General features: G+C 37.8%; 2 protein-coding genes across 3 annotated transcripts; both read right to left on the bottom strand.

Moving 5' to 3' along the window:
- Nucleotides 1–99: 99 nt before the first annotated feature.
- On the bottom strand, nucleotides 100–5327 carry elob (elongin B). The gene is made up of 4 exons (XM_067381958.1): nucleotides 5185–5327; nucleotides 3978–4112; nucleotides 1116–1224; nucleotides 100–1032 (listed from the first exon to the last, which is right to left on the bottom strand). The coding sequence occupies exons 1-4, from the start codon at nucleotides 5185–5187 to the stop codon at nucleotides 920–922; spliced, it is 360 nt and encodes a 119-aa protein (XP_067238059.1). The 5' UTR covers nucleotides 5188–5327; the 3' UTR covers nucleotides 100–919.
- A 439-nt stretch (nucleotides 5328–5766) lies between these two features.
- Nucleotides 5767–12673, bottom strand: zgc:153292 (uncharacterized protein LOC100003014 homolog). Of its 2 annotated transcripts, none has more exons than XM_067374454.1 (13): nucleotides 12541–12673; nucleotides 11280–11478; nucleotides 11110–11136; nucleotides 10380–10447; nucleotides 10192–10291; nucleotides 10009–10098; nucleotides 9824–9898; nucleotides 8393–8632; nucleotides 7419–7525; nucleotides 7167–7332; nucleotides 6390–6477; nucleotides 6266–6309; nucleotides 5767–6155 (listed from the first exon to the last, which is right to left on the bottom strand). In XM_067374454.1, exons 1-12 carry the CDS (start codon nucleotides 12627–12629, stop codon nucleotides 6278–6280), a joined length of 1281 nt encoding a protein of 426 aa, XP_067230555.1. In that variant the 5' UTR covers nucleotides 12630–12673; the 3' UTR covers nucleotides 5767–6155; nucleotides 6266–6277. The 2 variants fall into 2 exon arrangements, with proteins under 2 accessions (XP_067230555.1, XP_067230547.1); XM_067374446.1 differs by lacking the exon at nucleotides 12541–12673 and adding an exon at nucleotides 11709–12534.
- Between the last annotated feature and the right edge of the window lie 180 nt (nucleotides 12674–12853).

Here is a 12853-nt window from a genome sequence, read left to right on the forward strand (position 1 = left end):
CAAAAGGAAACAAGCGGACACTAACTCCAACACAAAAATTGTAAAGAAATTCAAAAACACTTCAAGAAGCAACAATGCATGTGGAAAGATGTATTTACAATGAAACCACTGTATGTCAGAATTCACCATAACCATGTGCTGGGAATTAATTATTCTGCAGGTATAACCTGATGGCATCCATGCCCATTCTGATGTTCAGTAAGTTCCATGTGCATTTACACTAAGTTGGTAACATAAAACGGTTTAGCCTATGGCCTTCTGCGCCCCAATAAAATTATGAAGGATCTAAATAAGAATTATAATATCAATATTCATTAACACACAACAGCGTACTGTAAATGCGATCAGTAAAGTGGGCATTTGTAAAACCTTGCAGCCACTTACACAAACCCACCCCAGCCCTATCAGATCATAACACACAAAAAGCACAAAACGTTTAACTCTCCAAACATAACATTTGCGTGAATTAAATAAGGAGCACAGGTTTAAATACTCAGATATCCAACCACCTCTTGACGGGTGACTAACAAATGAGCAATTCGTTCAGAAATGAAGGGAAACGTTACCAAATCAAAATGTGCCTGCGCCAAAAGGGGTGTTGTGATTGGTGGATTAATCTGTAGATGAGCACTGAGCAGACACTGAACATTGGAAGGGTTTGCGACAATACAGTGAGAGTAAGCTGCTAGTGCTGGATGGGACGTGAGGCATAACAGGGAGAGCGATTCAAATTCTCAGCAAAGTTACAATATCACACAAGATCACTCTCACTCATGCTTCCCCCTTCTTTATGTAATTTGATACACACCACCATCTTAAAACACACACGTTTTGCTTGTCCGCTGTTTTGGACTCTCTTTACCTCTGCCTTCACCCCCCTCCCTCCCCCCTCCCAACCCTTTATCGTTGTGTTCCTCCTTCACTGCACGGCTTGTTCGTTGGCGGTGCTGCCCGAGTCTTGAGGCTTCATAACATCAGGAAGCTCAGGAGGGCTGGAGAAGGCCTCTATTCTCAGAGGCTCAAAAGCATCATCTGTGAAAAAAAAAAACAGACACGGTAAGGTAATCCAGATCACCAAAAAATACCACAGGCAAGTGTTGGAAATGGGAACTCACCACTGATGCGAAAAGCCAGTCCTACTGTGGCAGGAGCCTGAGGCCTGGCTGTCTGGTTTGTGAAGCCACAGTCTCCGAGAGTCTTACTATCTTCTAGCAGCATGTCCTCCTGGGGGACATGAAGTGCACTTTAGTAAACAATCTCTCCGTCTCCAACTCTAGTCTATACCTGATTTGTGAGGTCATTATAAATGGGTCATTCCTGATATGCAGAACACCTTTACGGTCTTAAATACACTGGATGAAGTATTAAACGCACAATTTTTAATGATAGAAATACTATTAATTTGCTGTATTTATGTACAGATGTTATTTTTTTCCCACATGCTCCCAGATAGGTCTTCTTTTTTCCTTTCTATAATGTCCTATAATGTTTGACAATGTTGAACAATGTTTTCTTGGAAATGCTGTTCAGATTAATCAATTTAAAACAATTTTTTTTGTTCAAAATTTATATAAGCGAGTACCATCTTTCATAACCCCTAACCTCCACTCCCCTGATGACAAACGCACTTACGGCTTTCTTTGTTGGAAACTTGTCAATGCAAATACATTACCAACCAAGAATAAAGATGTTTATATACCCATTTATCAATGAGCAAATGATAACTGGGGTACACAAGGTGACACATACATATACGCAACAAATGACCCTTTTGTTTACGAATCTTTATTGTCGAATCAGTGGTTGAGCGCGTATCAAGCTGCCAAAGTCACATGAACCATTGAAGTTTCAAAACACTTATGACGTAACTAAGCCTCTTTTTACTAAAATCATGTGGCTTTCACGCTCCGAACCACTGATTCGAAACAAAAGATTCATAAGGTTTCGAAACATCATGAAGCAGTGTTTTGAAATCACCCATCACTAGATATTGTTGAATAAAGTCGTTTAGTTTTTTTGGCGCACAAAAAGTATTCTTGTCGCTTCATAACATTAAGGTTGAACCACTGTAGTCACATGAACTGATTTAAATATGTCTTTAGTAGCTTTCTGGGCATTGAAAAAAGGGAGTGTTATTGTTGGCAATAGAGGCCTCACTGAGCTATCAGATTTTATCAAAAATATCTTAATGTGTGTTCTGAAGATGAACAAAGGACTTACAGGTGTGGAACGACAAGATGAGTAATTAATTAATGACTGAATTTACATTTAACTAACCCTTACTAACCCCCGGAGCCGTGTGGAGTACACATTTATGATGTATGGATGTGGATGGAGACACTGTTCACTGCCATTATAAAGCTCGGATGCGTCAGGATATTTATTAAAATATCTTTGATTGTGTTCATCAGAAAAATAAAGTCATATACACCTAGGATGGCTTAAGGGTGAGTAAAGCCTGGGCTAATTTTCATTTGAAATCCTTTTAAACATTTTACCATGCTCATTACTCAATTAATTACACTTCATGTTAGTTTTCAAGAATAATGTCATTTTCTCCCTGTGATGGTGTGCTTGATTAATTAATTACACAAAAGTTATTAGTACATCGCAAAGATTAACAAGGACTGCAAATACATAACCAACCAAACAAAAACACATTCTTTCCATGAGAGTTGTCAGGAGTCGCTCTCTCACTGATATACCTGATGATTTTGGAGTTAAGTAAAATACAATTTATCACCGTGCAAAATAACAGAAAGCACAAGATTTTGTGTCAGATTTTTATGTTGTAGTGCTAAATATAGCATTAGAGTTGTGTGTATTATGACCCGCCGGGACGCAATATGAGATCCACCAATCAGAGAAACCCAATCTCGATCGATTTTTGGATTGGATAAAATGAATGGAGAATATCTCGTGTTCTTCAGTGGGTGCTCAGCCATTTCACTGGGGATCGGCGCCTATGTCCTTAATCACTATGGTATGCCTATAATAGGTGTTTATATTTGTACTATTTTAGACCCGGCAGGACGACAACCACTGTGGATTAACCCAGTACCCGCGTGACTCGACAAATACATAAACAAAACTGCATGCATCTTGCAAAAGAACATTGAGAGTTACTTCTCTCTGTTCATTAACCACTACAGCGCCATAAGTTTCACAGTGTACCTTTGAGTTTTTCACTTTTCATTCTGTTAATCTTTAAAAAAGAAGCCAATTACATTAATAAAACCCTTAGTTTTAATTTCAGTTTTAGCCATCATTAGCGATGGATTTTATTAATTCTGTGATAGTTTGTGGCATTAGTTGGTTACACTACCAGTCAAAATTAAGTATATCAATGTTTTTGGAACAAAAATGTTACTTGATCGAAAACAGCAATGTGAAATGTTACAACTTAAAATAACCGTTTTCTCCATTTTAATAAATATATTAAAATGCAATTTATTCCTGTGACTAAAGCTGAATTTTTTAGCATCATTTCTCCAGTCTTCAGTGTCACATGATCCTTCAGAAATCATTCTGATATGATGATCTGCTGCTCAAGAAACATTTATTATCATTATTATTATTATTAATATTGAAAACAATTGTGCTGCTTAATATTTTTGTGGAAAACATGGTACATTTTTCATGATTATCTGATGAAAAGAAAGATCAAAAGAACAGAATGTATTTGAAATGTAAATCTTTTGTAACATTAAATGTCTCTACTGTCCCTTTTGATCAATTCAATGTATCCTTGCTGAATAAAAGCTAATTTAAATACTAATTTAATACTAATAAAAAAAAAAAAACTGACCAACCTTACTAAAAATTTAAAACTAAATTACATAACTTGCCATACTTTTATTTCTTCATAACAGAAATGAGCCAACTAAATACAACCTTCAGGCTATACTAAGTGAGCTGTAACATTATTGACTAACACATCGACGAAAATAATAATCATAAAAACTTTCTTTGCTGACCTTATAAAGCCTCTGATCCTCTGGTGCTCGCTTTAGGATGCCCTCCACAATCCGCTTCAGCTCGTAGACCGTGGTAGACTCCTTAGCATCTGTGAAGATGGTTGTCTTGTGACGTCTGATCATCAAAAAGACATCCTGAAGAGAAAACAAGGAGTCAGAGGCACGCAACATTCATTCCCATCTCATTTTCAACTGGAGATGTGATCTATACTGAGCTGAACCGTCCACAGTCCTCAAACCTTTCAGAACATTGTGTCCTCCACAAAACAAATATCAATTCTCCACCCTGAACACGGGTAAATACTAATAACAAAACAACTAACTTTAATATCCTAAAGATGTGTTTGTTTGCAATGTACAGCTGAAACAACCACTGGCTTTCAAATTAAATAATGAAAAGAAAAGCAGATGGCGAACAGCTGAAACATCAACTACACAACTGCAAAGCTCTCAACAAATAAAACGCCGACAGCTGCAGTTGTGTCAAGTTGTTGTTGTTCCCTTAGCTACTGGAAACGCATAGGAAATGTAGCGCGCTGCTGCTGTGCGGTTTGTTTACTGCAAACAGCGTTACGGAGAGCTGAATTCTCGGTTACACTAACGGTAAAGCGGCGAAACAAAGTGTATTCAGCTGACGCCAGGTTATCTAGCGCAAGTTATCTTTTAAAAATGGACGTGCAAACTGGAGCTGATAACGACGGCAGGCTAGAAACCGATCTGCGCTCGGAAGTCCTCTTGCTGTTCTTCTACTTTAGTATGATTAAATCACTAGATGGCCATCTGAAAGGCACAGCCCGGGGTGATCAATGACAGGACCAGCCCGTTCCTACATTACGGAGCTGTCATGAAATCAACACCGCGATTAACAGCCCCGCTTCGGCTACAGGGACTGCGCAGCTCTCGCACAAATAAACAACACAAACCCGATTGTCCATCGACTCTTCATATTGGTTGAGCGTGTCCGCCGTCGAGCGCGATTCGGTTTCAAACAAACAAGTTACACGACAAATTGGGCGGATTTAGCTGGGAATGTTAGCCGGGCTGCTAAAAATATTGCGAAACAAAGAGGTCTGTGAAAAGGCTACGCTTACACAAGCTAGCCACTTCATCCAGCAGCTAGTTTGGCTAAAAACATTCACAATTACGTTTTCAGACCACAAAACGAATAAATACATTTGATCTAGGTTTCATTTGCTGGCTCACTCACCATTTCTCTACGACTGTTTCGCTGACTTCTTCCAGTATCCCACGCTGCACTGCGGAAATCAAAGCGCTCGAGCCAGTCCTCCACGATCCCAGATGTCTTTGCGCGAGCAGCGTGAACTCTTTTCTGTGCGGGAGACGGTCGCGCCCTAGTGGTCTCACATTATTTATTACTTTTTTTTTTTTTTTTTTTTAAACTAACACTTGTTGCTTAGGCACAAACCATTTTATTTCCAACTATTTTGGTGTACAGTTTTTGGCTATTCCAGTGAGAAGAACAAATATTAATGCATCTAGTAGTATTTGTGCTTGAGAATGAAATGTAGCATATAATGTATATAATGTAGCAGTGACATTGTTTTTACTGGAATTACCAAATTTGTTTTTTAGTATAGGACATCAACATACTTTCAGCTATTTAGTGTACATTCTAGAAAGTATTTGGCTTGGAAATCCAAACGGACATGAAATACACAAAGACAGACATCAAAAGAAGTATAAACAGTTTATTCGGAATAAGACTTTGTTGGAATAAACTTCGAGTCAACAGGATAAAAAGGTTTATTTAAAAAAAAAAAAAAAAAAAGATGTGTCATGCACGTCCTTTCAGGCCCCCACAATATCCTTTAGGATTGCCTGCAACTCACAGGAATATTTGTGGTATCATCAGTTTGTAATGGCATTAACATTTGGTTGATTTACTAACACTACAAATGACCAAATAAAGCCGTCTTTTCCCAGCAGTCTATTTTACAGTTAATACTATTCACTTAAATACCTTTAATGGTATTTATTCACAATGCTGCATAACATTTCAATATGAAAAAATCACAAATAAATAAATAATGTCTCAGTCTGGGTCTGAATGGACTTTAACAGGTCATTATTTTCCATCCCTTCATCCATGTGTTCTTCACTTCTTCCTCACCGGACCTTCAGTCTGAAGTCACACACCTGTTACAATATTCAGGCACACTAGCAACACAGGAAACAAAGTAAAACTGCTGAATATGCCGTAGTAGTGCATTTTCTGAGTTATAAAATGTAACGACAAGATATAAAATCAGAAAACAAAGTACACTTACTAATTTTTTGTCTTATGAAACGACAATGCAGTCCGCTGATTGTCCTGTGTTAACAAAAGTTAAATGATAATGAGCACAGATGTGAAGGAATGGTAAACTGATGATGAAAGGTCATCATACTCACGGAATATATGTTTTAGTGCCTCGATTTCTTTTAAAGGGTTTGGTTTCTGTATTCTGAAGGTGTACTTTGCAAGGTCATCCTCACTGAGCTTGATTGAAAAACAATACAAAATTAAAAATTAATTATATACTTTATGCATACAGTACCATTTGAAAGTTTGAGGTCAGTAGGATTTTAGAAAGAAATTAATACTTTTATACAGCAAGGATGCATTAAATTAATCAAATGTGCCAGTAGAGACATTTATAATGTTAGAAAAGATTCTACTTCAAATAATTGGTGTTCTTTTGAACTTAATGGAAAAAAAAAACACATTAAAAAGTGTCTACAAAAATAGTATTATTAATGTTGAAAACTATTGTGCTGCTTAATAAAAAATGTTTCTTGAGCAGCAAATCATCATATCATAGAATGATTTCTGAAGGATCATGTGACACTGAAGACTGGAGTAACGATGCTGAAAATTCAGCTTTGCATCACAGGAATAAATTACATTTTTATTTGACCATAAGAGACTTCTTTCAAAAACATTTTTAAAAAATCTTTCCAACTCCAAAGTTTTGAGCGGTGTATATAAATTATGTTGTGCATACATGTGTAGAATCACAAAACTAAACTTCACTAACCACCGCATTTGTCCATGTCTAGACAAAATGACAACAATTCTGCTCTTGATTCTGGATATTATCATAACCAATAATCAGTTGGATTTGGGCTGCCAGTGTGAACAAAGCTGTTGCAATGTCACAGTAACATTTGAGTAAACTCAATACATACTGGCTGATCTCTGGGTGATGTATAAGGTCTAGTTCCCGCACTGCGATGAAGGGACAGAGGTCTGTGTTTGGTTTCTGGGTGCACACTGCAGTTGAAGCGCAGCACGCTGACAGGCAACTGAACATGCCAACTGTCTGGATGCTTCTTGACCAGATTCTCTACCATACTGCAGAGAAACAGTACCACAAATATTTCAAAATAACTACAGGCTCTGGAACATAATGATTGCAGTCCAAACGATTTCAAACTCACTTGACAATATGGTACTGTGTGTGAGGCTCAAGCTGTGAAGCCTGGTGATGCCGAGAGACAAGGGAAATATCCTTTATCATCAGAATATTATTGAGTGCTCTGTTAACCTTGACAAAAATAAGCAAAATGGGAGAATATCACAAACTATACTGCACTGAGACATTTTAGAAACTAGCATGTCAATAAATAAAAACACTTCACAATAGAGTGCTCCAGGGATGACGCATTTTTGTAGGCAAAACCCGGAAGCGAGTTAGCATTTTAGGACTTCCGGTTCCAACGCCGTAAAGTCTATGGGTTTTTTGAATGGGTTTTTGCTAAATCGCCTGAAATAAGGTCTGTGGTTAACAAAGCCTCTAAATACTTTCACGTTTTGATCTATGACATAAAACACACCAGTTATAACCCACTTGTGATTTTTTTAACTTTTACTGTGTCTTAATATCAGCGGTTGCTAACAAATTGCTAAAAGGAACTACTTCCTTTGGCGGGGACTTTAGACGTCATCATTAAAAACGGGACATTTGGACAGCATTTCTCATGAAAAAGTGGATAAGTATTCATAACAGCACAGATCATAATCAGCGAATATATTTGTAAATAAAGTTGTTTTCTAAATAAAGTTTGAGGAAGCTTGGTGGTGACGACGGTGATCCGCGACCATGGTGTGCTGTAGTCCGTTTATAGCCTACTGTTAGCCTTTTATATCTGACAACTTTATTTAGGCTTCAAAATCTATAAATGCTGTGTTCACTTGTAAAGAATATCTTGATAGACAAAACGTGTAGGTGTCATAACCCTTTGTTAAACACAGAGCTTATTTTCTGCGATTTTCCAAAAGTCTGTGGGAAAAATGCATAGGCTTTCAACCGAGGGAACCCGTGCGCCGCTAACTTCCAGGTTGGCCTATAAAAACGCGTCATCACTGGGGCACTCTATTATAAATGAATAGCCAATCATAATGTAAGACTTACCGTTCTGACCTGAATCCCTCTTGCCCCCCAAGGTGTGAGAAATCCCAGAGGAAAACCATATCGGGAAATGGCATCACACATAAGCAGGGCAATGGAGTCAGAATTAGGTTTTTCCGATGGAAAGATTTCAATCCACTTTGTGTAATAGTCACAGATGACCACAATGTGGCTATAGGGGCCTTTGCTTTCTTGAAATGGCCCTGTTACATCTATACTCAGCCACTGCCATCTCTCTGTCACCTGAAAAGAGAAGACATTAAGGTAATAGAAGACCAGAGGCTGAAGGTAAAAACTATTTTAAGCCACATTTCAAATGACTTAAGGCCGTGATGCACCAAGTCCACGGTGACAAAAAAACGTCTGTGTTGTCACCACACATCAGCTTCATCTGGGACAAAAATCATATATCCTATATCAGCAGGTATCAATAGTCTTTATTCGTCATTCAAAAAGTTAAACCGAAACTAGGACTGCAGATATGCAAACCGTAAACAAAGCAGCGTTTGCTTACCATTTTGAATATCAATCATGCCGATTTCTTGCGGATTACTTTATGATCACACCGTGTTCGTTTGTTGGCCTCCCAACTGAGCCTGGTTTCTTCCAAAGTTTTTTTTTATTTTTCCCATTCTTCCACCTGATGGATTTCCTTGCCATTGTTGCCTCTGTCTTGCTTAGCTGGGGACACTTAATATTCAACTATTTTATTGATTCAACTGCATTGACACGATTGGATGAGAACTGAACTGAGCTGGACGATGACGTCACTGTTTTCTGCAGAGCTGATTTATAGATTAAATTAATTAATTTAATAATTGATGATCTTTTCAACAGAACTGAGGCAACACTGAACTGACTTCAGCCGAGCAATAAGAAACTGTTTTCTTTTAGAGCTGCTTTACAGCCGAAATGAACGGTTTGCATCATTGAATCATTCTCCTGTTATCACTGTAAATCTGCTTTGAAACAATCTGTAATATTGTATAAAGAGCTATATAAATAAAGGTGACTTGACTTTCTTCATTCCAGGCGGCTTATGTTATTATGAAAATATTTATGTATTCGAATGCTCAGGTAAGATGATGTAAAATTAGAGCACCCTTCTGTCTGTGCTGTCTTGACTCGCTTTCATTTTTAATCTCATCCTCTTTCACTAAACTGAACAGCAATCAGAGTGATCTCTCTCACAGATGGCCTCGATGCAGATTCAACATGCTGAATCAGGCGCATTGCCACCGACGTGTGGGACACACTGCAAAAACCAGCCCTACAGACGCTCACCGTCAGCCCAACATGCGACCATCGGCTTAGTGTCACGGCCTTCACAGAAAAGCAGCTTTCATAACTATTATGGCAACAATTTCAAGTCTTCACACATAAATAAATACCACTGTAACAGAGGACTTGTATACAAATCTGTAAAAGGCATACCCTGATAAACTGTGTGTTTGGATTTTCAGGTGTATCAAGAGGCGCATCGTCATAGGCGACATCATTTCCAGGATCCTGTATATAAATAATAAAAAATGCTAAATCACCATTCAGGAGATTTCCAGATCAGTCAGTCTTAAGATTTTACTTTTACAACCTGAAGGACTGTAAAAGTCTACACATACACTAGTGTCATCGTCCTCCTCATCGTCCTCCTCCTCCTCCTCATCATCATCATCATCGTCACCCTCCGACAGCTTCATCCAGTGAAAGCTCTGTGAAAACACATTGTGTGGTATATAATATACAACTGTATAAAATGTTCAACAATCGGCAGCCTTAAACAAAATAAATCAACAATTATGAACCTGTGGTTTGCAGTAGTCATCGTGGAAGCTGCCAGCATGAAAGGGGCCACGGCTGGAGCCATCAGAATCCACAGACACACGAACAAACTTTCCCTGAGGCCTACCAAACCATGACCGAGAGATGTTAAGTAGTACAACAATTAGAGAGAATTATTTATTTGACAATATATACATAATAAATACACTACCGTGGTGTTACTGGCGCTGACACTGGGGTTGGTTTTGGTTTGATAGGCACTTCAACTGGCTTACGATTCTGGATTTAAAAAGCATAAAATACATTTTAAATAAAATGGTTTTAATAAAAGATAAAAAGAATGCCTAAAAGAGCTTTAAAACAGTAATTCTCAACTGGTTTCGATTTGAGGAGCCAGATTTTACACCACAAGTGTAAACATCAAGTGGTGTCCCAATAGAGCAGAGAGTCCCAAACCTTTCTGTTAGCCAAACCCCTCTGACCTAAAAATTATCTTTAAATACTCCTGAAGATTAGGTTCAATAATTTAACAACATATTGGATTTTGATTAATGGTCACCTTACATGTGTGAGTGTTTCATTTTAACTGTAAGTGTTTTATTTGGATTGTTTAAAATTATTTATTGTTATTTTACATTTTTATGTTTTCATTAATTATTAGCTTTTAATCAACTCACAAACCCCAGTTTGGGAAACCCCTCAATAGAGCATGAAAAAGACTGTGTCATAAGAAAAGTATATAATCAAACACTGAAGTTTATGAATACCTGAACTGCATAAGCACAAATATGTGCAAAATTACAAGCATGACAGAGGCTGAAAAAGAAAACCAATAACTTTGATTTATTTAGAAACGCCTAAAGAACTACTGTTTCTAGAAATGTATCAACGAGGATTTTTACTTGAGATGCAGAGTGATTCCTCTAACTTCCAATACATACCAGAGATCGTCTCTTGACAGCAGGCACCTGGGTGTAGACATAAAAAAAGTAAACAAGACACTAAAATTAAAGCGTTTATGAAAGGAAAGTCTGCAGTATGAGGCAGCAAACACAAGAAATACACGCATATGCAATTTAAAGACATGCAGAGAAAATTGTTTTTGACTTGCCTTCCACTGAAGATGTTTAGGGAAATTAAAGATAGTCGGGACAGCATTTTTTCTCAGTCGTTTGTGGCTGCCCACTTGTTCAAAGCAGTCCTTCTCAAAATGATCCGAGCACAGGACTGAGTTTCCAGTCGGCCACCAGTTCTGCCATCTCATCCGACGGAGCCACTCTCTCACCCTCAAGCCATCAGCTAATGGGAATCTGCATGTATTACACATGAATGAACAAACAAACACACACACACACACACACACACACACACACACACACACATACACACACACACACACACACACACACAGAAGACATAGGCGTGCAAATGTAAAACTTCACAAATGTTGGACAATAATGCGTGCATATTTAAATATGAGACACGGGTTTTTCTGTAAGGTTGTTTGAAACTTTACTCATATGAGATATATACAACTTACTTGTGAAAAGAAAACTCGCCCCTGTTGTATGCCTCTTTATACTCTCTATCTGAACGCTTCTTACACTTGTACGCTGAACACACTGGCATTTTTTTTTCTTACAGACAAAATGTATTCAACTTCTATGCTATTTTTACATTACAGACATCAGCGAGTGTATTTGCTGTTTCAGAAAACTCTTCTTCGAGTGGGATTTTAGGACAGATTGAACACCGAGTACTGCCACCTACCGGTTTCGATGGAGCCCCTTTTTACTGAACATTGTCTGTTCTGTTCTGCTCTACTCTACATCTCCTCGACTCTCTTATTTTTCATCTGATCAGTATAACGTTAAACCAGTGGTGCTTCAAAGAAGCATCGGTGTTTGTTTCAAACGAAAATAATCTTTATCGTTCTCGTTTACTTAAGTCTGAATATGAATGTCTAAAAATGTATTATAAGGATGTTACATATTATTTAGACTACAAAAATTATAACTCTCCTATTAAATTTGCATCTAAAAACAAACAAACAAAAAACGTATTTTTAAGTCGTCAACGACCCAGACATTTGTCGCTAAGCAACCAAACCTACAAAAAGAATCAGTAAATGAATCTATTTGGTGAATGGATTCAAAAGATTCGACTCAATGGAATCAATTAAAATCAGCTCCTCAAAAATGCAACACACACACAACAGTCCCGCAGATGGTTACCATTACATTACTTTATATGTTTTTCACAACTGTGGCATGTCTGATTAGCAGCTACACAATATTAAAACAGTTGTTATATGTGTATATTTTGTAGGGGACTTTGCAGTTGAGGTTGAACTTGCAACACATAAAACTTACGTGTGGAAAGAAAACTCGCCCCTTTTGTATGCCTCTTTATATAATCCATCGGAGCGTTTCTTGCACTTATAAGCTGAACAAACGGGCATTTTTTTCTGCCAGAATATGTCACTCTTCCATTCAACTCCAGCAGTTTAACGCCGCATACTAGGGAAACAGCAGAAATCGGCTGTCTGTCTGTATTTCCGGATGCTGTTGTTCACTGAGAGGCGCATTACCGCCATCTACCGTACATTGGATGTTATTGCAGTCAGTTTGACAGGCTATACTCCAGGGACCCAAAAAAAAAAAAAAAAAAGGTTTTGAATTTAAT

The sequence above is a fragment of the Chanodichthys erythropterus genome, chromosome 3 (assembly GCF_024489055.1).
Source record: "Chanodichthys erythropterus isolate Z2021 chromosome 3, ASM2448905v1, whole genome shotgun sequence".
Taxonomy (NCBI): domain Eukaryota; kingdom Metazoa; phylum Chordata; class Actinopteri; order Cypriniformes; family Xenocyprididae; genus Chanodichthys; species Chanodichthys erythropterus.

Coding starts and splice junctions, on each gene's coding strand:
- elob (XM_067381958.1), bottom strand. Junction 1,225..3,977: donor AGGATCAGAGGCTTTATAAG/GTCAGCAAAGAA, acceptor CATGTCCCCCAG/GAGGACATGCTGCTAGAAGA. Junction 1,033..1,115: donor ACTGGCTTTTCGCATCAGTG/GTGAGTTCCCAT, acceptor TTTTTTTCACAG/ATGATGCTTTTGAGCCTCTG.
- zgc:153292 (XM_067374454.1), bottom strand. CDS start 12,629: ATGCCCGTTTGTTCAGCTTATAAGTGCAAGAAACGCTCCGATGGATTA. Junction 7,526..8,392: donor GAGGGATTCAGGTCAGAACG/GTAAGTCTTACA, acceptor ATTTTTGTCAAG/GTTAACAGAGCACTCAATAA. Junction 6,310..6,389: donor GGCACTAAAACATATATTCC/GTGAGTATGATG, acceptor TTGTTAACACAG/GACAATCAGCGGACTGCATT.